This window comes from Galleria mellonella, unplaced genomic scaffold, assembly GCF_026898425.1.
Source record: "Galleria mellonella isolate WM207_F2 unplaced genomic scaffold, CSIRO_AGI_GalMel_v1 utg33, whole genome shotgun sequence".
Classification (NCBI taxonomy): Eukaryota; Metazoa; Arthropoda; class Insecta; order Lepidoptera; family Pyralidae; genus Galleria; species Galleria mellonella.
The window spans coordinates 12,746,394-12,774,363 of NW_026442079.1; the positions used below are offsets into that span (position 1 = coordinate 12,746,394).

The 27,970-nt window shown below is 35.1% G+C and overlaps 1 protein-coding gene across 1 annotated transcript in view; it reads right to left on the reverse strand.

Moving 5' to 3' along the window:
* LOC113520502 (DNA-binding protein D-ETS-3) overlaps window positions 1-27,970 on the reverse strand; it is a 116,701-nt gene that overhangs the window by 57,805 nt on the left and 30,926 nt on the right. Inside the window, exon 4 of the mRNA XM_031911523.2 lies at window positions 5,693-5,746. Coding sequence (XP_031767383.2) covers window positions 5,693-5,746 — 54 coding nt within the window. The remainder of the gene's footprint in view (window positions 1-5,692; window positions 5,747-27,970) is intronic.

Genomic DNA, 27,970 nt, shown 5'->3' on the forward strand with positions numbered 1-27,970 from the left:
CGCCGTTAACTTTCTCTACAGCCCGAGCTCCGGTTTAAGCAAGGTTTATTTTTAAAACCGCTCCTATTTTTGGGTTATTTTCTATTTTTTGTCCACTGTCTGGCTTTATAATGAATTCTTTTTACCTAGTGTACGTACATATGGGCGATGTTATTTACTTTTGTTAATAGAGTGCAATGCCAAACTTTTATTGGTTGATTTTTTTTATACAACTTAGAATGGCAAACAAGCGGACGGCCCACCTGATAGAAAGTGGTAACCGTCGCCTAAGTCTCCCTCTGGTAATGTAAATGCAGTTGTATTCCTAAAAGTTTAAACTAAAAACTGGTCTTTGTTTTATTAACACAGGTAGGTAAGCTATTCAGAATAAGTTTATTTCAATAAATTTCTAACTTCTAATATGCTTAAGTATAAAGTAGCAGCCAAAAAGCTAGTTGGAGGTAAAATTAAAAAAAAATGCACACAGACAATAATTAATTTTACAATATGAATATAAATAATTATAAACTACAAAATAACTATATAGTACTAATAACAATTACGATATGAATAGATACACATCCAATAATTAAATAATGAATAATAATAACAATAAGCAATTTTTTGCTTCTCAAAGAAAAACTTTTTCAATATTTTACAATCAGATGGATGGTACATTTGTTTATCATTGTAGTGGTATACAAAAAACTGTGTTGGAATCAACGGTAGCAGATGGGAAAAAATCGATTATTCGAAATGGGGACTCTGGTCCCCATTGCTGGGAATAAATTCTGTTCAGTCAACTTTCACGCGATCAATACTGGAAACAGTGGTTGTTAACTTCAGGCGAATTCGCCACGATGGGCCAATTGATCTGCCTTCATTCTCACATATTATCCTTCACTGGCATTCCGTCAGCGTAAACCAATACGGCAGGGCCAATGACCTTCACAAAAGTAAATTCATAATAAAAATTGATGCCACAAATGAGAACTACAAATCATATTATCGCCAACGCCGCCTACAAATCTCTGTTAATGAACACCGTTTAGTTTACAGACGCGGCAGTTATTTAAAGTTCATTTGTATTGGGGCATTTCTGGGGTACGTCACGGAGGGTAACCGTGTTATGGTATTCCCCTCTCGATAGACATATAACGAACGATTGAATATTTCTATTTTTATACCATAAATTTATTGGTTACATTATAAATATGTCGGTGTTTATTAACTCTTGATTGACTCGACATTTCAACGATAGAGAGATACATCGACATATAAAATAGTAGTTTTTGTTATATACTTATTCAGCAGGATGGAAGCTGTATATAAAAACATATATGCAATCTTTCAATATGTCCAATGTATACTATGTACAATAAAGATTTTATACCAATATATATTGTCTGACCAGAATAAATTCAAATTTAAAGCATCTTTATTCAAATAGCCTTATTTATAAGTACTTTTAAATCATATTTTTTTTATGTAATCTACTGCAAATAGAATGTTCCATGCAGGAGTAAAGGAAATGGATTTACAATTTACTGGATCACTTTTAATTCTATCTTTAAATAAAAACATTTTACTAAATTTCATTAAATTATGAAATTTATAAAACTTAAAAGTTGCTTTGATCGCTATATAGTAATTGACAAAATAAATTCATTTCATTTCATTTCATTTGACCATGATTTCAAAATAGCCATACCCGGATATGTTAACGGACTAGGGTAAAAAGTAACTGTGAAAAGAACTTCTACATTTATCTCGGTTAATCAATGTTTAATCCAGTATGTATGGGGGGGGGGGGTAAGAGATTGTTAGTAATGGGGACTACCAGTCTCATTGCTAGCAATATACCCTATCAGGTCGACTTCCCCGTGGTGCCACCTGGAAATCAACATGCTGAATGCCAGGTGTATCCATCACGATGGGCTAACTGACCTACGTTTTCATTCTCACCTATCATCCATCACTGGTGCCCTGCCAGCGTAGCCGTTAGCGCAGGTGAGGTTACCATTTCATTATCATCCACTAAAAAAAATCCAGTATATATGTCTTGTACACACGGTTGTAACACAGTCTGCTTATTACATATCTAAGTAGTTAACTATATGAGAAATAATTTAAAATTTTAGTAAATTTCTGCTTAAGATTCAAGTTTATTTGTTTGTGAAACATAAGTATAAATAAATGCAGATCTTAGCAATACAATTATGTTTAACATATTTAGCCTATACAGCATACAAAAACATATATAGATATACAGATAGTTCAAAATTACAGCTTAAAATTAAACAAAATACAAAAATAAAAATTATTTTTTAAAATTGCGTGAATTTACAGGTACAGAGGGATAACACCTGAGTCCTCAGGGATGGCAACGCATGGGGGGTATCATGGGCGTAACAGTATACTCTGTTATGTCCATGGTATTGTTCATGTCTATAGGCGACGGTTACCACTTTCTATCAGGTGGGCCATCAGCTTGTTTGCCATTCTAAGTTGTATAAAAAAATATATATATACAAGTCATTTTGACATAATTATAAGTAATTATTATAAGATATTTAATACTTCTAAAAAAATTTGTCGGGTAAGAATAAAAAAAAAATATAGCAATGAAATAATGTTAACAAATATAAATATAAAGAGGTTTCTTCAGGGTCGGCAACGCGCGCGTAATACCTCTGGTGTTGCAGGCGTTCATAGGCTACGGTAACCGCTTACCATCAGGTGGGTACCACCATTTCTTTGCCACCTCAGTGGTATTAAAAAAAATTTTTATTCAAGTTTTATCATTCAAGAATTATTATTAAGCAAAAAGTTATGAAAGTAAACGAGGCAAGGAATGTTAATAATTTAAAAGGACGCTAGTGATTTCAAATTCACTTAGTACTTGGTAGGGGGAGAAAGAGAAATTTGAAAATGGACAGTTAAGAAGAGAATAGAAATACTCAAAGAAGATGGATAGACAAGGAAAGTGGATGGATTGTGTGAAAGAAGGTTCGAATGTTCATGATGCAACAACTAAAATGACTGTGTGGACCCGGCATAGAATAGGCTATACCTTTCTTTCCCGTGGGTGTCGTAAGCGGCGATTAAGGGAGGACGGGGGATGGGCAGCAGCGTCCATCTTAAACATATCTAAAGCCTGACTGCGGCTGCCAATCTACCTGGCAAGCGAGGCAACTACTGGCAAAACCCCCCAAGGGGGAGACTTACGTTCAGTGGACATTTAAAGGCTGATGTTGATGAAGTAAAATGATCCTCTGGTTTTACCAGAATGATGTATCAAAATAAGTCTTGGCACTAAATAATGGAGATAGGCCCACAGCATGAGTGTGTGTAAATAATTAAAAACGTGAGTGAGTGAGGGAATGAGATAATAAATGTTTAAACATATTTTATTTTAATTATAAAATATATGTAACAATTATATTAAAAAAGGCACCCTTATTATCTGAAGGCAAACTTATCAATGTAACTTTAAAGGAGTTTATTGTTGAGGGAGACTTTGTACAAAAGTCGATTGCTTGGGTACCTCTGCCCCATTCGTGTTTCAACCGTGAAGCAGTTGTGTTTGCATGATTGTGTTTCGGTTTTCGGGTGGGATATGGCGTGAATTTACTGGGTACAGAGGAATAACATCTGAGTCCTCAGGAATGGCAACGCATGGGGGGTATCATGGGCGAAACAGTATACTCTGTTATGTCCTTGGTACTGCTCATGTCTATAGGCGACGGTTACCACTTTCCATCAGGTGGACCGTCAGCTTGTTTGCCATTCTAAGTTGTATATAAAAAAAAGTTGAATATATACAATTAAATGAAAAAAAATGATGATATACTAGTGTGAAAAGTTCCTTATGAATATCATTAGATATACACTCCCCTACGCATGCGAAATATATCGACTAGTTTTATGAATACGCGTCATAATAATCGTGTTGGGGGGAGCAGCGAGCGAACTGCTAGGGGCATTAAGTCGTCATGGACCGACGCGACGACTGCAAGGGGGCGAGACATGACTTTTTATAATTCATACTGTCATCGGTCATAATACAAAGGCCAATTGATGAACTCGGCTACATCATCTTTTAAAGTGAGGGAATAATGTTAATTGCTTGGTGTTAATCTTTTTATTGAACAATGTCTATATTCTTGGGACTTATTTAAGAAATATATATATATATATATATATATATATATATATATATATATATATATATATATATATATATATATATATATATATATATATATATATATAATTTAAATATTAACTTGATAGTGGAATGCCGTGCTTGTGTTTTAATGTACAAAATTTCAAAACATTTCTTCGTAAAATATAAAAAAAAGTCTATATTTTCAACTAATTCAAAAAAGTACGATTTTTTAAAAGAAACTAATATGAGAAGGATATTCTCAATATCTTAAATAGTTTGTTACATTATTCTCGCCAATTATGAAGCAATTTTGGTAACATTTTTAATAATCGATTGGATTTATTCCGATTCTGAAATAATTCTAGTCTCAATAGATTTATGGTACGTAAAAGCTGAACTAATTCTGAATTTTTTTTATTTCCAAACTGGTTAGCATCTAAAGAAGATTGATGAGAAAAAAATGAAAAAATACTTGGAAAGACGTAAAAACAGGAGATAGGCCACTATTTACCTTGGTCAATAAACATATTCTGGTCACGTATACATAGTAAGAGCTAGACTTAGACAATATTTCATAAATTTTAAGCCTCCAATAAAATAGAAATCCACAACAAACTCGCGTTCACAATAAGTGATTATAATGTAACAGCTTTGCTAACATCGCAAAAGTTACAAATAACCATCTATCCCGTACGACAATGGGACGAGGAGCGAAACGTGCCGATAAAATGCGCCCCCTCGCGATAATCATCAAAATATTGCATCACTTACCGAAATATTGTAAGTGTCAATCAAAGAATTAAGGTTGCATTGTTGCTGGGAGCGGCGCGTGGCGCGCCGCTCGCTCGCCTCGCTTCACGCTTGCGCTCGCGTGTGCCATTTTAGGGAGCCATTGTTTTGATTTTAACGCGTAAAAAGCTATGTGATTCTGTCGTTTGGCACTGTCCGTGTCAGGTATGCGGTAGCGTGAGTGTAAACACGAAACCATAAATTCACATGTATTAGCTTAGATCCAATACGGGTGGCGGTGCTTAGAAGTATTGGTGTAGATTCTAAGGTGTCACTTCTTTAAATTTATCTTTTGATCTTATCCAGATCTTGTAATATTATGAAGCGTCATAGAATAGACTCTACTAGGTGTGGTCTTCGGTGATAAACTGTTAATTGATAATATTAGACTCAAAATTAAATTAAACTACATAAAAAATCAGCCGTGTGGTCTCGGCATAGAATAGGCCATCCCTTCCATTCCCTTGACTGTCGTAAGAGGAGGCTAGGGGAATAGTCGAGGGATAGGCAGTAGCCTTCTTGCTGAAACATCACCAAAGACTAGCTGTTGTTACCAACTCGTCTGCCAAGCGTGGCAACTATTAGCAAAACTTCCCTTATGGGCAAGGCTGTTCAGCAGTGGACAGTTAATGGCTAATATGATGTTAAAAATAGATTTATAACAATTTTGACTTAGATATTGATGATGATATGATGATGAAAATTTGGTTTTCAACCTGTTTATCACAGAAAGAGTTAATTTATTGTACATACCTTGTGAACTTTGTGACGTAGCGTGTGAAGACCAAGAACTTTTGTAGGATGCATCTGAAAGGAGGATAATTCATTAAGTTTACACTAAAAAAAGAGAAGTAGGGTTCAGAAGTGTCAACGCTGTATTGTCATTACGCGACTCAAAAATTTCCTAAGAACGCCAACTCTTTAGAATCAGATAGATAGATAGATACTCTATATTGTTTCCCCCAAAAGATTACAATAGTAAACCTATTATAGATATAAACAATTACAAGAAATAATCACAATGAGAAAACAATAGGCGACCTTATCTCTAAGAGCGATCTCTTTCAGACAACCTTTGGATGGAGAGCAGTAATTATAAACACTTTGGTGGGAGACACAATATATTAATATAATTTAATTTACTATTAATTAAATATAATTTACTACTAACTAAGTAACATAGAATGGCTACCATCTGTCGACACACCTGATGGAAATTGGTAACCGTCGCCTATAGAGATGAATAGCGTTGCTATTCCTGAGGACTCAGGTGTTATTCCTCTGTACCCTGTAAATTCAAATTTAATATATCTGATAGTAGATCTGTCTGATCTCTTTCAGGCAACCTTTGGATGGAGAGCATTAATTATAAATAATTTGGTGGGAGGCACAATATATTAATATAATTGAATTTACTACTAATTAAATATAATTTACTACTATCTGATATATTAAATTTAAATTTACAGGGTACAGAGTTATAACACCTAAGTCTTCAGGAATGGCAAGACATGGGGGGTATTATAGCTAAAACAGTATATTCTGTTATGTATATATATTAAACGTACTACAATCTTCAATAAAAAAGAAAAGTTATATTTAATAAAATTATAAGTTTGAAAGAGGATTATATAATTATAGGGCCCCTCTATAAGGGGAGGTTTACTAGTAGTTGCCACGTTTGGCAGGCAGCTTGCCTGTTGAATACAGGAAACAACGACAGTTAGGTTTTTAGAGATGTTTTAAGAGGGACGCTGCTGCCTAACTTTCGCTCTCCCTTAGTCGCCTCTTACGACGTCCACGGAAAAGGAAGAGGTAGCCTATTCTATGCCGGGACTACACGGCAATGCTTGCATATGCATATAGAATGAAAGTAACTTTTGAAACCTTTAATAATTAAGGTTAATTAGGAATTTTTGTAACGAATAAAAAATAATAACGACGTCAGAATATTTTGTACACAATTCAATAAAAGACACAACTAAATATATACTATATAGAAAAACATTATATGTTTATAGGATTAAATATATACTCATTAGGATTTCCTTGAGCATAAAAATCTTTAAAGATAATATGTGAAATGTAATTTAGTAATTTTTTTAAATACCTATATAAGGATTTTTTTTTTAATTTACTAGCACTTTTTCTTTGATCTTTGAAACATCAATTAGAGGTTTTACCTCTAAAAAGAGGGGGGAAAGGGATTTTTAGTAATGGAAACTGAGAATCCTATTGCTAACAATATACCCAACCAGGTCGACCTCCTCGCTGTTCTCCCTGGAAACTGTCATGGTTAATTCCTAATGAATTCATCATGATGGGCTAACTGTCCTGTCTTTATTCTCATCTGTCACCCCTCACTGGTGCTCCGCCAGCATATTCCGTTAGCGCAGGCGGGGTTACCATACCATTTTCACCGATCAAAAAAAAAACCTCTAAAAAGAGTCCAGTTTACATTTGTAATTTTTGAAATTTCAATTAGAAGAAATGGATTGACACGTGTGGTCTGAGAGACCCATATCCAATATAGTATCTAGATAATATAGATTTATATTATATTATGTTTGTAAATACATAAATATATTTAACCGTAATCCACTTTTACGATTTTGTTCAAAAAAGGTATTTTAACATTGTAATCCCTCAAAATAAAAAAGTTTTTGTAACTTTTTTTCTGGTTCTTATTGTAATGGTACGTAGTAAACGTTCCATATTATTTGGAAATATGTCAAAATTACTATCTAATGTTCTAAAAATGCATATTAAATACGATAAATAATTTTTTTCATCGTTTCAAGTCCCGACAGTTAACAGAGATTTAAAAGAGTAACTGTTGAGTTTCTTGCTAGCTCATCTTAACAGATAATAACATACTGAACCTTGGTGTAGATTAAAAAAAAATACAATTTAAAAGTGCTTGTAAACCAGTCTATTTGAATAAAGATCATTTGAATTTGAATAGATTTAAAAATATGTTTAAAATTAACTACAGAAGTATTTTGTTCAATTCTGCTAATATTAGTGTCAACATAGCTGTCAACATTCGAATATTGACTGCTATTATTATTAGCAGAAGTTCTATAACCTATTATATTAGCTATCAATCCCCAACCGCCATTCAACCTACGCACGTTTTGTGACACGTGTTTCATCTACAAACGAGGCACCTTTAGGTAAATTAACAGATCGCCGTTCGGCATTCAAACTGCGAACGATCGAATCAAGTCGATCTTTGAGTTAATCCTTCTTTGCATGATTTTTTTATTGGTGAAATAAATCAAGGTGATATAATTCATGTTTAAAATTAAAGGAAAAATGGTTAAAAAATAAATTTGACGGCTATGTTTTTTTTTTCTGCAATGGACATTAAAAAGGTATCCAGACACGATCAACTTAAAGTGAACTTGTTTTTTTATATAATTTTTGAGCATTCAATGTTATGATGAAAATTTCCACCATAATGGTGGAAATTTTCAAAAGAAAGATTTGCAAAGAACTTTTCGAGTAGTAACAGCCGCAAGCATAGTAATGTTAGCGGAATTAAACAAAATAATTCTAACCAACTAACCAGTCACATGGACTTCCATAAAATAACATTTTGTTTGATGAAATAGCATATTGTTAAGTAATTTAGATCACATATAATATCACAACGCCATAACATTCAAGATGACTAATCGTAGATATGTTAATAATAATAATAATATTTCAGACTTTTTGGTCTATTAAATATTTATTAGTAACAATATTCTTAAAAACTAATGTTAGTAAATTAACATACACATACACACATACAATATATTAAGCAGTATACAGATAATCACCGCTGCACAATTCCATTGGAAATTGCGCAGCAGCGATTGACGTACACACAGTCCAGCCTGCTCGCTATCATACTCACAGTATCCATTCAAATGTAAAATTACCTCCTACATAACAATTCGAATAGAGTAACTGTTTAGTTTCTTGTGAGTTCTTCTAAGCAGATAACAACATCTTGAATCCAAGAATACAATTATAGAAAATTGACGTTTTAAAAGGGTTTGTAAACAAGTCTATTTGAATCAAGGTTATTTCTATTCTTTTCTGTATTTCAAGTATCCATTGTATTTGACAGCATTATATCGAGTGTCGAAAGTGGATCGTATTCTTTATTTTTTATTGTACACAAACATAATGTTTTTATTATTATTATTATTATAGCGTTTTATCCACTTCAGTGGTCCCCAAGGGTAAAAGCCTCCTCCATCTTTTTCCACTTCTCCTTATCTATAGCAATATTTGTCCAGTTTTTTCCTGCTGTCTTTATTATGTCATCTGCCCGTCTCCTTCTTTGCCTTCCAACATTTCTTTTTCCTGCTGGACCTCGCCATATGATCACTATATGACTTGCCCATCTCCACGTCTGTTTCATACCATACTGAAGAGCAGCTGTTATTTTGGTTTTCTTCCTAATATCAATGTTTCTTATTTTCTGTATTTTTCTTAAGTAAGAAAAATAAGAAACATAATGTTAAGAACAATTAATATTTTAATGTAATGATTTTAAAGGCGAGTTTATCTCTAATAAGAGATTTCCTCCAGCAAAAGTTTTTCATGTGGATTGAATGTTATTTAAAAGTAAAAATAGACAGTCATACGATTTGTGTTTATTATAAACATATTTTGGCTGATATTGTTAAGAAGACTCAATGTGGTTTGTGAATAATTCAAGATATAAAATGTAAACTTGCATATTGAATAGACTGCCTAGCACAGAGGTTGTATTGCGAGTGAGTATAAGATAAAACATTCAAGTTACGTTGATTAAGTTAGGTCACTTATAAATTAGGGAACGGTGCAAAGTTCGCTTTTAGAAATTATAAATAATCATTATGCAATATTGCATGTAGGCACAATATTATAGGGTATAATTGTACAAAAGTCGAATGCTTGGGTACCTCTGTCCCATTCGTGTTTCTACCGTGAAGCAGTTGTGTTTGCATGGTTGTGTTTCGGTTTGAAGGGTGGGATATGGCGTGAATTTACAGGGTACAGAGGAATAACACCTGAGTCCTCAGGAATGGCAACGCATGGGGGGTATTATGGGTGAAACAGTATGTGTGTGTACTGTTATGTCCATGGTACTGCTCATGTCTATAGGCGACGGTTACCACTTTCCATCTGGTGAGCCGTCAGCTTGTTTGCCATTCTAAGTCGTATAAAAAAAAAAAATTATAAATGTGAAAGTATGTTTAGATGTTTGTTACTAAATCACTTTTCAACAGCTGAACAGATTTGAACCAAAATTTTTGTACAATGATATATTAAAAGTGACACATAGAGTTTTTTTTTTATTATAATTCATGCTCGCAAAACTAGAGTTTGAAGAAAACATTATTTTCTTTTATAATAAACGTAATAGCTTTTATGAAATAATTAATATGGGATCATCGCGGCTGTTTTTAATTAAGGAGAATGTAACTTTATATTAATTCTACAATTGTTAGGGGTACTAAGTACTGTTGTTAATATATAAATGAAGAGTTAAATAATAAAGTGTACTAGTGTTGATAGTATCTCCTATATACATTTTAGTTTTATAAAATAAAAAGTAAATCTGTTGTATGTATGTATTTATGTATGTATATATACACACACATATATAATTACACTTTAATATTTTATAATTATACGCAAAAATATTACTTAATCAAAAAATTTAAAAGCTAGCAATGCGTTTCAGTTCGTCACTCCATCCAATTGAAATTATTATACATTAAAAAAAATTTATTTATTTGATCTAACCGAATTTGTTTTATATAACTTTCAATTAATGTATAAGTGTACGGATTATAAATTTGTAAAAAGCTATATGAATAAAATAAAAAAAAAGAACAACGTATTCCGTATATTGTATCTACAAAGTGTTAAAAACTAAAAAAATGAACAAGAAATTTACTTTGTTGCAACTATGCAATTCTTTGTCACAATAAATCTAGTTATGTTTTGTAGACAAATGCGATAAAGGACATAATAATTTATTTTATAAAGTATAATTATAACTATACACAATCTTCTATCCGTTCTATAGATGACGTCAATAAGGATTTTAAAACTTGAAAAAAAAAAACGTACAAAATAAAAAATCTACCAGTTATATATGAAAGCGAATGTGATGTTAATATTGATTAGTTGCCAATTTAATGTTTTTTTTTTCTCTTAATTTATATACATATATATTAAAAAAAAATAATAGTACGACAATTTTCACATGGAACGTTTACTAAAGAATAGAAATAAATTTTTTTATATAGATGATATGCGCGTATTTTATTTTCGATTTTAGAAAATAAAAATTAACATACTAAACGACTTTTTTTGATCAAAATCAAAAAGAAAAACAAGTACAGGAAAAATTTAAAAAATAATTAGGTACTTTCATCTAAAATCGATGTATTTTCTCTATTACATAAAAAAAAAATCTTTTCTATTTGACATAGTAGTTAATCCCACATTTTTAACATTTCACAAAAATGTATTATTTCGCAAAAATGTACACGTCACTTCACAAAAACGTACTACTATACGCCAAAAGCAGGGCTGTTAAAAGAAATTCTGAAGGTGTCATGTCGAGGGGCTACATCCCCGCAAAGCACATAATACCCTTTCACAGGTGTCTCTTCTGTAACATTACGGCAATTTAACAGTGTTGGGGAAAATGTGAACGGTATAAGTATATCAAGATGTAATGGGGTGGGTTTTCACCATAGATGTGGATTAAATAGATGTCGCAAATGCATACCTACACTCTAAGTTTTTAGACTTAGTTTCAAAAGTTTGTATTGTTTTTCTGTTTGAAACTACACTATAAAAAAGTTTAAGGAATAATAAAAAAAAACATTCTATCTATCTGTGATATAAAAATTTCTATTAGCGGTCCGCCCCTGGTTTGCGCGTATTACTAAAATAATTATTTTATCTTGCTGTGTGGTCCCGGCATAGAATAGGCCATCTCTTCCTTTCCCGTGGGTGTCGTAAGAGCCGCCTAAGAGAGAGCGAGGGATGGGCAGCAGCTTAGTCCCTCTTAAAACACCTTTAAAGCCTGATTGCGGTTGCCAATCCGCCTGCCAAGCGTAGTAACTACTAGCAAAACTCCCTAAGGGGAGGCTTATGTTCAGCAGTGGACAGTTAAAGGCTGATATAATGACGATGATGATTGATTTTATCTATTTATACCAAAGTTTAATTGTAAATAATAATATAATAATAATAAATCTTTTATTTTCAGGTATATACCCATAGTTTACAATTATTATGATTAAAATGTCATTTTTACATTAATAATTAATTATTAATGTAAAAATCGTACAAACTATTGTTATTATTTCGAAAATACACATTAATTACAAAATACAATATATTAAATAAATACAGACATTTTGAAAAAAGTATCTAAATGAAATCCGTCGTGTGGTTTAGAAGTAAGCGGGTGAAACGGATAGATGCGGACAGCGGCCTTGTTTTATACTTTTTTTTTATAACACAGGGTAAACGAGCAAGCGGCTCACCTGATGGTAAACGAATACCTCTGCCAATGAACACCCGCAACATCAGAGGCATTGTTATTTAGAAATATGTAGCTAGTTATGTATTAATCAAATAGAATACGTAAATAGTGACTTTAACAAGTTTAACATCAATGTTATTAGGTATTATATACTTAAAATTAATTATAAACTATTTTTTTTATACAACTTAGAATGGCAAACAAGCTGACGGCCCACCTGATGGAAAGTGGTAACCGTCGCCTATAGACATGAGTAGTACCATGGACATAACAGAGTATATTGTTTCGCCCATGATACCTCCCATGCGTTGCCATTCCTGAGGACTCAGGTGCTATTCCTCTGTACTCAGTAAATTCACGCCATATCCCACCCTTCAAACCGAAACACAGCCATGCAAACACAACTGCTTCACGGTTGATACACATTTGGTAACTTTTTAAATTAATTACGTTTTTAATTAGTTACTTTTTAAAATAATTAAGTATTAAAAATACATGGAAATAGAGAAACAAGTCAACACAATTTCTAGAATAGAATGTCCATTGTTTTTCTATATCGTCCTTTAAACATCCTTTGAGTAGACAGAAGGTTAAAAGAGAAATGTAAAATGTAAAAATAAATAAAACAAAACTAAATACCTATTATAATTTTTGTTATTTTAATCTACTCTAATAGGAATTTAAAAAACGCCTCAAGAATAGGCAGACGTGCTTATAATTATTTTTAACCGACTTCAAAAAAGTGGGATATGTGGGAGTTCAATTCGGTTTTATTTGTTTATGTTTGTCACCGCCGGACTCCGTTATTTACGAGTATAAACAAATTTGAAAAACTTTTTTTCTTCATTTGAAAGTAATATTTTTAAAATAGAAATTTTCAACAATCGATTCAGAAGTTCGATTTTTTAAACACAATAACTGATTTTGCAGTCGATTAAAGTTGTTTTTTTTTTTTGGAATAAAATGTACGAGTCTCGTGAGAGGGCGCTGTGACTTCAAAGATTTAGGCGTAATATAGTAGAAATACGATATATAATTATTGAACTTAGAAATTAGATAATATCGTAGTATTAAATACATAATAACTTATTATTCCAGTATGTAATACTTTGTTTTTATAATTAAAAATCGATTACTTTAACAAAGAAAGCGTAAAAAGTTTCTTCTGGTTTAGCAAGACACAGATTCGTGTCACCATAACTGGTTTAAGTATCCGCATCCGCGTAGAACAATTCAGTTAAAAAAAACTGTATTTATAAAAAAGGACAAATATTTATTGTACTGTTAGTGAAATATATTTCTAATTTTAAAACTATATTTTCAAACATTTTTTTGTCCTCAAAAGTGAAAAGGTTTTATTTTAAAACTAGCGGCCCGTCCCGTCGTCGCACGGGTGGACATTTTTAACATTTCCCTTCACTGCTCTGCCCCTATTGATCGTAGCGCGATGAAAAGTATACTATAACCTGCCCAGGAGTATGAATAAGAACTGTACCAAGTTTCATTAAAATCCGTCGACTAGTTTTTATTTCTATAACGAATATATAGACAGAGAGACAAAATCAATAAAATCAGTAAAATTTTTACTGATTGCATTTTTGTCATCAGTATCGATCACTAATCACCCGCTGATAGTTATTTTGGAAATATATTTCATGTACAGAATTGACCTCTCTACAGATTTATTATAAGTATAGATTTCTTTAGATCTCTATTTTTTTTTTAATTATTTCAGAAAAATGGAAGAGTAAAATTTATTACATTGACCCCAAATAATAATTGGGATAATGGTATTCCTACCATTCCATCATCATTAGCTCCATCACCTTGTGATCAATCAGAGTAATCATCATAAGGATCAAACTTGGTATACGGATAGAATAAAAGGTACATTCCGTTAGTTATATAGGTACATAGTACATGCAAAATTAACACAATATTTATGTAATATATAAATTTACATTTTCAATCGTATATTATGTAGATTCGCCGTTTGGTCCCGGCATAGAATGGACCACCCCTTCCATTCCCGTGGCTGTCGTTAAAGACGACTAAGGGTTAACGGTTGAGGGATGGGCAGCAGCGTCCCTCTTAAAACACGAAAACCTAACTGCAATTACTAGCTCGCTTGCCAAGTGTAGCAACTATTGGGAAAAGCTCTTTTCAAGCAAGCCTATGTCCAACAGTGGACAGTTGATTGATATAATAATAATAAATAAGTGTTTAGTATTCTCAGTAATCAATGTCATCATATTTATTCCTAATTCCTTTCACATGCGTACTTACGACACAGCGTTATTTATAAACTATAAGAGAAAATTATGGGAACATATATAAAATATGTGGCCAGGCGTCTATAAGTGGGCCGTCGGCCAATACACCGAGCACAACACTTCACAAGGCACGTCACACGAAAAACAAAGATATTCACCGGCAAACAGCATAGAGAAATTGGTAAAAGTGCCCGACCGACTGAGGTAGTCGGCTGAGCTTTTGATATCTAGCATGGCGTCACGGCTTCGTCCACGACATGGCTCGTACGTGCGGCCCAGGCGCCCGCTACACACTTCGAGGCCGACGGCGCCCCGGGGGCGGAGTCGCCCTCGACACGCCCCGACGACGCCCCGCTCACCCCCAAACGCCACCCCGCCAATCGCGCAACACTCCAGCTAATCTTTATCTGAGAAAAATAAACAGGGCGGGCGGTAGATAGATAATGACGCGGTGCTTCGGCGGCCGTAATCAGAGGGCTTTGTGGGCCGCGACAGACTGTTAGTCGTGCGACGGTTTGGCGATTGTCAGCTTCGATTTTTCGATATTGCGCCAATGTCTTGTACGGGTTTACGTCGAAAGCGCTTTCATTAAGCGAGCACGGTGCGCCGCCCGCGGGCCGCTTGCCGCTCGTCGCTCGTCCGCTAGCCCGTATTGTTTTCATTTTTTTTTAATTCGCCTCAGGCACGGGAACAATGTCGACGGCCGTTGCCATTGTGTCCGCTTCCATTTTTTTTTTTTTTATAAATTGCACCGCTGTGTCGCTTTTTTCCTATCTTGATAATTGTCCATATAATTGGCTGAATTTAGGCATATTGCCTTTTGAATACGAACACAATGTTTGCTGGCAATTTTGTAAATGCGGAAACGGTTCTGATAATGCCGTCCATACATTGTACAGTATACCGTAACTGTATGTTAAATTCAACGAAACGAAATAAATTTTGGGACGATTTCTCTGTGTTTGGATACATTTCATCTTTTGAAATATAAAGACTAGATATTACAGTTACACTGCAAATAGGAAATTCCGTACTATTTTTATTTTATAGTACTCAGAACGGCAAATAAGCTGACGGCCCACCTGATGGAAAGTGGTAACCGTCGCCTATAGACATGAGCAGTACCATGGACATAACAGTACACACACATACTGTTTCGCCAATGATACCCCCCATGCGTTGCCATTCCTGAGGACTCAGGTGTTATTCCTCTGTACCCAGTAAATTCACGTCATATCCCACCCTTCAAACCGAAACACAGCCATGCAAACACAACTGCTTCACGGTTGAAACACGAATGGGACAAGCAATCACAAGCAATCGACTTTTGTACAAAGTCTCCCTCTGGTAAAGGTATTTCTTAGCTATAGAGTCATTTACTAGGATTCTTTATAACTTAGTATACAATTTTAGTTTGAACATATGACTTAAATTTTTTTAAATTTAACTTTTTAGCATAGATAATTGATGTGATATACATATATCCTTCATATCCGTCTTAATATTATAAATATAAAAGTTATCTTGTTTGTTCGTTTGTTAAGTTATAGCGCGTTAATGGTTTAACCAATTACTGTGAAATTTGGTATATACGTACTATATGAGATAGAGAAAGACATAGGCTACTATTTATAAATAACACTATTATATATTATATTACTATCAGCAATATAGGGTATATTGTTAGCAGGTAGTAGTCAGGTCGACCTCCACGTGGTCCATCCTGGAAACCATCGTGCTGAATTCCTGACGTATTATTCACGATGGGTTAACTGACATGCCCTCTCATTGCTAACAATATACCTTAACAGGTCGACCTCCCCGTGGTCTCTCCTGGAAACCATCGTGTTAAATGCCAAGTGTATTCATCACGATGGGCTAACTGACCTTTTTTTTTTAACGTCTGGAAAATGCTTTATGCAGACCCATACACCTTGTGGGAGGTGAATGGGTACTGTGGGAATCCCCCCGTAAGGTGGGGGTGTACCCACCAAAAACCAGACGATATACCCTCGAGGTGCCATATGTCGGACACATGGGTACTTTCGCACTCACCACATCTCCGACGGCAGCGACCCGCCCCCTGATGGTAAGAGCAGGTCTCCTCTCTCAAGATAGGGTGGATGGCGTGCTCACCCTACCACTCGGGGGATGCGCCGGTATATTAGCACATCCATGGGCTAACTGACCTGCTCCTTCATCTCACCTATCATCCCTCACTCGTATCCCGCCAGCGTATACAGTTAGCGCAGGCGAGGTTACTATTTCATTAAAAAAAAAAATAGGAAAGGTGTAGCTAATTGCATAAGTGGCGTCGTTTATGAAAATGTCAGTTATTTTCATATCGAATCTTGTTTTTAAATTTTGATAAAAAAATTACATAACCTTTTCGTTAAGAAGAACAGTGTTAGGAGCCAACTCGCCTGTACCCAGATTATGTAGGATTCTGAATGCTCACAGCGATCAAATTGACATCAATTTTGGACCCATCAACAGCAGACATAACTTATTGAGGAAAATCTTAGACATAAGTTCTTGATCTACTTATTATTCAGATATTGTTATTGTCATTGTTAATAATTATTAAATATTATAATAGTGCGTGTGGTGTTCGCCTGTAAAAGACTTTTACATTAGGCAAAATTATTTTTTGTGTTATCGATTAAGTGGCATGCAAAATGTAAAAGTTGTATGTGAACCTTATTAAATAAATAAATAACCTAACATCTGTATTATACGACTAGTTGTATTCCGCAGTTCCACTTTTTATTTATTTTAACAGCCCACCACCTGCCCTTTGTCTTTTTCTCGATGTCCACTACCCGAAGGTTGTCTGGAAGAGATTGCTTAGCGATAAGACCGCTCTTTTGTATCACTTCTCATTAAAATGTACTGTATTTATAATTTTTTTACAATAAAGTGCGATAGAGTGTAAAATGAATAAATAAACATTTTAAATTTTGTTTCAACTTAATATGACAAACAAGCCGACGGTCCACCTGATTGAAAGTGGTATTGAGTATTTTTTTTTACAACACAGGGGGCAAACGAGCATGCTTCTCACCTGATGGTAAGTGACTACCGCCGCCCATGGTCACCCACAACACCTACGGCATTGCAGGTGTGCTGCCGACCTTTTAAAAAGGAATATGCTCTTTTCTTGAAGTTTATGTTGTCGTATCGGTTCGGAAGTACTGCTGCTGGAAGTTGATTCCAAAGAGTGGCTGTGCGTAGGAGAAAATGCCTTGAAAAACGCACGGTGGAAGACCGCCGCTCGTCCAGATGGTTGGGATGAAATTTTAGTTTACGATGGTGAAAATCAGCAGCGGGTATCAATCCGAACAATTCTTCAGAGCACTCCCCATGATAAATTCGGTAGAAGATGCACAGAGTATTACAATGGCAAGAAGAAAATTGGGATTTTTAGTGACATAATGACATTACCAATTATAATGACATTTTGAAATAAGATAATGACCTTTGCGTGCCCTTTATGTATGGCGTTTGGCGGGTCGCCGATTAGACTGATTTATGTAGGGCGCCCGCGGTTGCGGTGTCACGGGCGGCTACCTAATAATTATTTTTTAATACCTATAAAATGATGGTCTAATCGTTCAATGGTCGCAGGTTCGATACCCGTGCAATCAAATCGTTTGTGTTCATAAGTATGTCTGTAGTTATTGGTCTGAGTCTTTTTTTATGTATTGTTTGTATGTATTTAAGAAAATAATTTATATTTGTAATAAATAAAGCGACTTCAATAATGGCGAAATTACTGGATCGATTTTGTTAAAATTTTTTAGTTTAAACACGAGCAAATTGTGAATGTGTGTGATGAATTGATGATGAATACGCCTGGAATTCAGCATGATAGTCCCTAAATATATTTTTTTAATGGATGATAATGGAATTGTAACCCCACCCGCGCTATCGGTATACACCGGCGGGCCACCAGTGTTGGATGATAGGTGAGGATGAAGCAGGTCAGTTAGCCCATCGTAACGAATTCAACAAGAATTATTCACGATGGTTTCCAGGGGGGGGGGGGGGGGGCACGTGGAGGTCGACCTAATAGGGCATATTGCTAGCAATGGGGCTGTCAAACTCCATCGCTTCAATTATATCACATCGATATATCACATATCACTATGTTCAAACGCTTTCGGTTTTTACCTGATGGCATTAAGCTCGCCCCATGCACAAAGTATTATGGTGTTATAAAGAATAAATAAATAAATATAATTTCTCCCATATACTGAGTAGTAAATTTTCAATTATGGTAACTCACTTCACATATACATAGATAAAAAAAATACCATATTTTGACGTATTTGTATGGGGATAGTCTATCTATACATTCTAAGTTCTGCTGACACCATTATGGGCATCGTTTATCAAGTGGGTACCGCGGATAGTGGACCCCATTGTCTGTAGAACAGCGGGAGGCTATGGGATCGTGTGAAGATGCTGCGGAAATGCTGTTTTTTTTTCACCCCAAAACATAAAAGGAGAGGAAGAATATACTGTTGTATATGATATAAAATAAATAGATAGGCACAAAATATAATAATAAAATGGATGTTTTTTTAATGGAATATGGAATTGGCAACAAGTTCACAGCGCACTTGATAGAGAGTAATAAGCGTTGCTTCTAGACCGGAGATCACAGTATATACTGTGATACCCACAGTACGCTTCACGTGTTGCCATTTCTAAGAAGTAAAGTGTATTGTAAACTATTGTTTAAATACTAGCTAAGTTTTGTCATATAAAATATTTCTAAAGAATTTTTTTTTTGGTGAATCACCCTTATTACTTAGGATTATAAAAAAATAGATAACAACCTATTCTCAAACCTATCGAGTATACATATAACATTTTATCAAAATCGGTTAAGACGTTTCGGAGAAGTATGACAACTAACATTGGGACACGAGAATTTTATATATATACATATGTACATAAATAAAAAAAAAATAATAACTTTATTGCATAAACATGATTGTAACAAACTCAGCACTGGAAATTACAGTAAAATTAGGTACGAATTCATTTGTACATTTGGAACAGTTTAAACATCTGTGTCTGAACTAGGTTATAAAACCTGTATCTCAGACAACGGCGCTCAACCCTCATTAAATACTATAATATTAACTTAAATTTTTTTTTTATTTATTTAAAAATGTTAATTTTTTTTCTAGCACTGAGGTAGCAAACAAGCATACGGCCCACCTGATGGTAAGCGGTTACCGTAGCCTATGAACGCCTGCAATACCAGAGGTATTACGTGCGCGTTGCCGACCCTGAAGAAACCTCTTTACTCCCCTATTGAAGAACCTAATGCTGTAGTCTCTTGGGAAAACCTCGGCATAGTCAAATGTATCGATAAAGGCTTCACTATAGCTTCTTTTGCTGGCGTAAAACTGTTTACTAATTGGTAGGATTTTTATTATCAACAATGATTTTTTTTTTTATACAATTTAGAATAGCAAACAAGCTGACGGCCCACCTGATGGAAAGTGGTAACCGTCGCCTATAGACATGAGCAGTACCGTGGACATAACAGAGTATACTGTTTCGCCCATGATACCCCCCATGCGTTGCCATCCCTGAGGACTTAGGTGTTATTCCTCTGTACCCAGTAAATTCACGCCATATCCCATCCTTCAAACCGAAACACAGCCATGCAAACACAACTACTTCACGGTTGAAACACGAATGGGACAGAGGTATCCAAGCAATCGACTTTTGTACAAAGTCTCCCTCTGGTAATAATTTAGACTATAAGGCAAACATTTGTACTTCACAATAAAAACAATATATTTTCAAATAAATGTATCTATATATCTATATATTGGAGACTTTGTACAAAAGTCATTTGCTTGGGTACCTCTATCCCATTCGTGTTTCAACCGTAAAGCAGTTATGTTTGCATGGCTGTGTTTTAGTTTGAAGGGTGGGATATGCTGTGAATTTACAGGGTACAGAGGAATAACACCTAAGTCCTCAGTAATGGCAACGCATGGGGGGTATCGTGGACGAAACAGTATACTCTGATATGTTCATGGTATTGCTCATGTCTATAGGCGACGGTTACCACTTCCATCAGGTGGGCCGTCAACTTGTTTGCCATTCTAAGTTGTATAAAAAAAATTGATGTGTGATCCCGGCATAGAATAGGTCACTCCTTCCTTCCCCATGGATATCGTTAGAGGCGACTAAAGGTGGGCGACGGATGAGCAGCAGTGTCCCTCTTAAAACATCTCCAAAGCTTAACTGCGGTAACTTATCTGCCTGCCAAGTGTGGCAACTACTGGTAAAATCCCCTAAGGGTTAGGCTTATGTTCAGCAGTGGACAGTTAAAAGCTGGTATAATGATGTCTATCTATATTTTTATTAATCATCATCATCATCATTTCAGCGATAATTTGTCCACTGCTGGACATAGGCCTCACCCGTATATTGCCATTTTTTATTAATAGTTCCAACTATTCGAATTCATAAGACCTATATTAAGTATTTACTTGTAAACTTGTCGAGTTTAACTGAATGGCAATAAATTAATTAATTAATAAAAATAATTTATTTATATTCATAATATATATTCATGGAAAATAAATTAATAATAAACAAATAAATTAATTAAAGATAATTAATAGAAACAGAAACACATTAACTAATTAAGTCACAACACACTAATTAATAAAAACCTATCCCAACTTCTTACAGTACTAACTAATATTATCCTTAATAATAATAGAATTAAATACGATATCTTTAACGATCCTCTTACATACAATTATCTCAAAATACACTTTTGGGATCGAGCGTGGTCCAAATGCAAACAAAGAAATAACTCTATAATTAACCGCTACGGGATGCTACGAATGTCGTAGGCTCGTAGCGTTAGTTCGTAGCTTACTCCTGACGTAGTTAATTAAAAACTCATACATATGAACCTTTGAACTCATACAAGTTCTTAAACTTCAGAAGGCGCCTTAAACGAGTTCTTAATTTAAATAATCTGTAACACCTTAGGCGCTAGGGGTTTAAATGTGTGTGTTACGCCAGCGGGGCGGCTGCGTGTGTGCGTGCCACAGCGAAGCCATGATCGATGCGGGCGCGACGTTGCCGCTCCGACACTTCCGGTGGCGCGACGTTGCCGCTCCACCCAGTTCGGATTAAAGCCTTTATTTTTACTAGTTTCATTTCTATGGAATCGGATAATCTAACTTGGGGATGAAAGGTGATGAAAGTGTTCTATTCCATTTTATAACATCGAATGGGAATGATTTTGATGAGCGCGTCACTGAAGCCTATAATTTACATAATCAATACATATAATAAAATCGTAACTGGTCGCTGTCTGTACATGGAAGATATATAAGAAAAAGGGGGGTTTATATATATATAGCAATAGAACCCAAAACAATCATTTTAAGAATTTTTGTCTGTTTGTCTGTACGTTTGTGCACGTTAATCTCAGAAATGGCTAAAAAAGATATATCAATCTAAAGAATTACATATTTAATTGGCTGACACTTTATGAAGGTATTAGGTACGTAATTGTCATTTAAGTATATAATACAATATAAGACCGGATTCATGAAGAGTTCCAATGGGAATGATATACGGGAACTACATAGTTAGAAGCGAGCAACGCCGCAGGAAAAGGCTGGTAACAAGTACGTTGTTTAAATATGCAAGCTATTGAAGTTCTATTGACCACTTAGGATGTTTCGATGTCGTTGGTTTCTCTTCTGTAAACCGACCTATCAAATTGTCCATAATTTCAGTTTGTATGAATGACCTGGACATTTTAATATAATGTTATTTAGTTCTAAACTAAGCAGACTTTTCCTTTTTACGAATAATTAGAAAACTAATAGATATTTTCCGCCGAGGTTTTCCCAAGAGACTACAGCATGGGGTTCTTCTAAAAGTGGGTAAAGAGATTTCTTCAGGGCCGGCAACGCGCGCGTAACACCTCTGGTATTGCAGGCGCTCATAGGTTACGGTAACCGCTTACCATCAGGTGGACCGTATGCTTGTTTGCCACCTCAGTGGTATAAAAAAAAGCAAATCCTAATAGATGACACAGTATAATCTATTCTCCTGGGCAATTAAAAACATGAAAAATATGGCAAAGCGATGACCTTCTATAAACGTTATTGGGGAATAAATGGTTAAAATTACTATAGTATTACAGGAAGGATGTTAAAACTATTTTTCCGCAGTGGGCAAAAATTTATTGCCGTCATGAGCAAAAAATAATTGCCTTCCCGGGCAAAAATTAATATTTCCCTTCCGTTATGCATTGTTAACTCGTAATGAACACGTTTTGCCGGTACGGGCATTTCTTGGCTGGCAACCGCTCTATCAAGTTCTGAGTATTAAAGGCAAAATTCGCGTATGAAACTTGGAGATGCGGACCAAAGGAGAAATATTTAACAAATCACCAGTCAAACAATACTAGTAGAATAACAGTTTTTTATGCTTTCAACGTATAGAAAGAGGCAGAAATAAATTTAAGAAACATATGATATACATGATACAATGAATATCACGATTAAATTAAGTTACTATCAATTAAAATATTCCTGAACAGATTAGTTCTTACTAGAAGCACTCGTTCACGAGTATGACGAACGAGTTAGACATCGTTGCGTTCAACCATATTCCAGTCAACCACGCCGCAATAAGTCTGGATATTATATTATGCATGATTTGTTTCATCGTTATTGTTAACCGTGTGGTCCCGGCATAGATAGGCCACTCCTTCCTTTCCCGTGGGTGTCGTAAGAGGCGATTAAGGGAATTGTATGGTCGAGGAATGGATAACAGCGTCCCTTTTTAAAACATCACCAAAGCCTAATTGCGGTTGTTGCCCAAAAGCAAAAACCACAGGAAAAATCCTCTTTATAAGGGACGTCTATGTCCAGCAGTGGACAGTTAACGGCTGATATGGTATAGTAGGCCATGGCTTGTTTCAAGATACGCGATTATATCTAAAATATGTATATCAAAATGAATGTGGTAATCAGTAAAACCATTCATAAAAAAATTTAAATAAAATTTAATAAATTTATATCAATTTTCAAGGAACTAATAAACTAATTGTTTCTTTGGAGGGGAAAAGGAGTGAATTGTTATCAATGGGGACTAAACTCCCCATGGTAACAATATAACCTATCAGGTGGTCCTCCACGCGGTTTCCCTGGAAACTATCGTGACTAATTTATCGTTGAGTTTGTCATGATGGGCTTACTGACCTGCTTCATCCTCACCTATCTCACCTTCACTGGTGCCCCGCCAGTATATAACAATAGCGCAGGCGAGGGACTTTACCAGAGGAAGACTTTGTACAAAAGTCGATTGCTTGGGTACCTCTGTCCCATTCGTGTTTCAACCTAAAAGCAGTTGTGTTTGCATGGCTGTGTTTCGGTTGGAAGGGTGGGATATGGTGTGAATTTACAGGGTACAGAGGAATAACGTCTGTGTCCTCAGGAATGGCAACGCATGGGCGGTATCATAGGCGAAACAGTATACTCTGTTATGTCCATGGTACGGCTCATGTCTATAGGCGACGGTTACCACTTTCCATCAGGTGGGCCGTCAGCTTGTATGCCATTCTAAGTTGCATAAAAAAAAGTATAAATAAATGTAACGAAAAAGTGGTATCTAATAGTAATATCTGTTTTGTCTGTGTTTCCAGACGAATGAACCTTTTAATTATATTTTTGGTTATGATTAAAAACGGAAAAAAATATTCATTTGCAGTAATAAATAAAAAAATAAATAAAAATTACTAAAGTGAAATGAAATATACGAGTAATTTAATATTTATGTTTGTTTATGTTAAAATCAAATTATATGCTTATATGTTTGCCTAGTTACAATCATATTTAGACCAGCCATTGATAAAACAAAATATACTAAAAGTTTTTTTCATATATTTCTCCTTATACGATATAGCTATAAAATACAAGTCATATGTACCTACAATAGAATTATTCTAAACATTATATATATGTATATATATATAATAAATATTAATATATCGTTTAATATACGGTGTATGTTTGTTTTACGCTGGATTCGACAGCTCTACGGTTATCCATAGTTAATTTAAAATTAATACAAGCAGGCGGCACACAGGAAATGAGCTTAGAGTTGGGGGGCGGGGCGGGGTCGCGGGGAGGGGCACGGGAGAGTGGGGTGACGGCCGGGTGGCGGGCAGGGGGGGGACGACCTCCGAATTAGCAGGAATCGACGATATAATTCGATAACGACGGTTATTGCAACTCGAATGCCTCTCCGGCGTCTGAGTGTTGTCTACACACAGTTTGGATGGTGGGCGGTTTATTTGTTAGCAGGAAAAATTGTGATTTTTTTAAACCCTTATTATGTATGTAAGGGCAATTTTTGTTACATACAAAGACTAGTGTTTGCCTGTCGTTTTGTCGCAAAACCGGGACATGTTATTTGAATGGGATGAAATTAAGCTTTATGACGTTTTTTGTTTAAATTACAATTTTTTTTGTCATACGTAATATTTGGTTTGTCCGTTAAAGCGCCAAGACGTAAGAAATAGATAAAATCACTCTCATATAAAGATAGAAATTTCAGTGATTTATTTATATAATGATTATATTTATTTTTTATTGAATTATTATGTAATTGTAACAAAATTAGTAGGTACTTCACTAATTTTAACATTCTCATAATTATGATAAGTTGATAATACAAGTACGTAAAGGGTTGATGATACAAGTACGTATGAGTTGATGACACAAGGACGTATGAGTTGATGACACAAGGACGTATGAGTTGATGACACAAGGACGTAATGGGTTGATGACACAACTAAGTATCGGGTTGATGATACAAGTACGTAACTTGATGTTGTTTTTAAAAATTGGTTATTAGAAAATAAGTCACAAAAACTTTTTTTTATTTTTTATTTATGCTACTTAGAATGGCAAACAAGCTGACGACCCACCTGATGGAAAGTGGTAACCGTCGCCTATAGACATGAGCAGTATCATGGATATAACAGAGTATTCTTTTTCGCCCATGATACCCCTCATGCATTGCCATTCTTGAGGTGTTATTCCTCTGTATCCTGTAAATTCACGCTATATCCCACCCTTCAAATCAAAACACAGCCATGCAAACACAACTGTTTCACGGTAGAAACATGAATGGGACTGAGGTACCTAAGCAATCGATTTTTGTACAAAGTCTCCCTCTGGATAGTAATAAATATATTTTTTTAATCCAACAACATTTTATATATGATATATATAGGCCGTGTTGTCCCGGTATAGAATAGGCCACCCCTTCCTTTCCCGTAGGTGTCGTGAGAGGTGACTAAAGGAGGGCGAGGGATGGCCTGCAGTATCCCTCTTAAAACATCTCCAAAGCCTAACTGTCAAGCGTGGCATCTACTGACAAGACCCACCAAGGGGGAGACTTATGTTCAGCAGTGAACGGTCAAAGGTCGATAATGATATATTTTATTAAAGATATACCAATATTGTTTAGTCAACAAAAAGTTTAACTAAATAAACAATCCTAAGATAGAATCGAAACCGTTACAAGTTGATGGTGCAAGTTTATCACCAACTGGATAAAAATTATCACCAGTTACAGTCCACTATACGCGTAGCGAAGGCTTTATGCGTAGCCGCTACACGCTACGTGCGTAGCAGGCGTAAGTTACTAATTTGCTACGGTTTTGTGCAGATAAGAGTACATAGGAGTTTTTGTACTTATAATCAAGGTGTTTAGTATTAGCAGGATGATTGGTTCAGAGGTTGTCCAGGAGACGAATTAGAGTATAGTCTCTTTCTCTCTTGCAGCTCTCAGCCATGCAAACACAACTGCTTCACGGTAGAAACACGAATAGGATAGAGGTACCCAAGCAATCGACTTTTGCACAAAGGGTTCCGTCTATTTTTATACTAGATATGACTGCTATAGAACCTGGAGTAGTTTAAAATTTTCTACAAAAGAACAGGAAATATGAAGGCTGCAGCTCATGATATAAAGGCAAGTCTTACATAGCGACGAAGCACCGGGAAAAAACACAGGACAATATTGTGAGCGGCGCCGCGGCTTGTGATCGCTGAATTACCGCTTATTGACGTTTTGGTTCATATTTTTAAACGCTTCAAAACAGTAATTCGTCTGTTAATTCCATTATATTAGTCTATCAACCCTTCTTTGCATAATGGTGGAAATTTTCACCATAACATTGAATGCCCAAAAATTTTATAATATAACCTATTCACTTTATGTTGATCGTATCTGGATACCTTTTTAATGATCATTGCAGAAAAAAAAAACATAGCTGTCAAATTTGTTTGTTTAACCATTTTTGCTTTAATTTTGAACATGAATTATTTCACCAATAAAAAATTATGCAAAGAAGGCTTAAATCTACTATTCTCATATTAAATCTATTACATCATGGGCCGCCTCATAGATTGCCAATGAAATGGTTCCGAGCCCATTGGGGGACTTTGCCATTAGTTGTCACGCTTGGCAGGCGTATTGGCAATCACGGTTATGCTTTAATGATGCTTGAAGAAGGATGCTGCTGCCCATCACTTGACCATTTCTTCAGTTATCTCTTACAACATCCACGAGAAGAGAAGAAGTTATTGTATTTTTATTTGTGTGTAAATTGTGACATATTATCATCAATTTAGAATAAATTTTAATATTTTTATTTGAGTCTTACATAAAAGCCGTTTGGAAAATATATATTAAAGTCTTAAAAATATTAAAATTCGTCAAATAAAAAAAATATAACCGTCTCAAAATCGAAATACAATAATTTAGGATCTAAGCATAATATAGATGCGTGTATTTACATATTTTCACACAAACAAACTTGGATGGAATTTCGAGACTTGTTATTAAAAGTGGATACCGCTTGGGGCCCATATAATTCTGATAGATTTATTTTTATTATTTATAAGAATAGGCCACCCCTTCCTTTTCCATGGGTGTCGTAAGAGTCGACTAAGGGAGGGCGAGGGTTAAGCGTCTCTCTTAAAATATCTTGAAAGCGTAACTGCGGTTGCCAATCCGCTCGGCCAAGTGTGGCAATTACTGGCAAAAATCCTTTAACTGTCCACTGCTGTACATAAGCCTTTCCTTTCGGGGGTTTTGCTAGTAGTTGCCACGATTGACAGG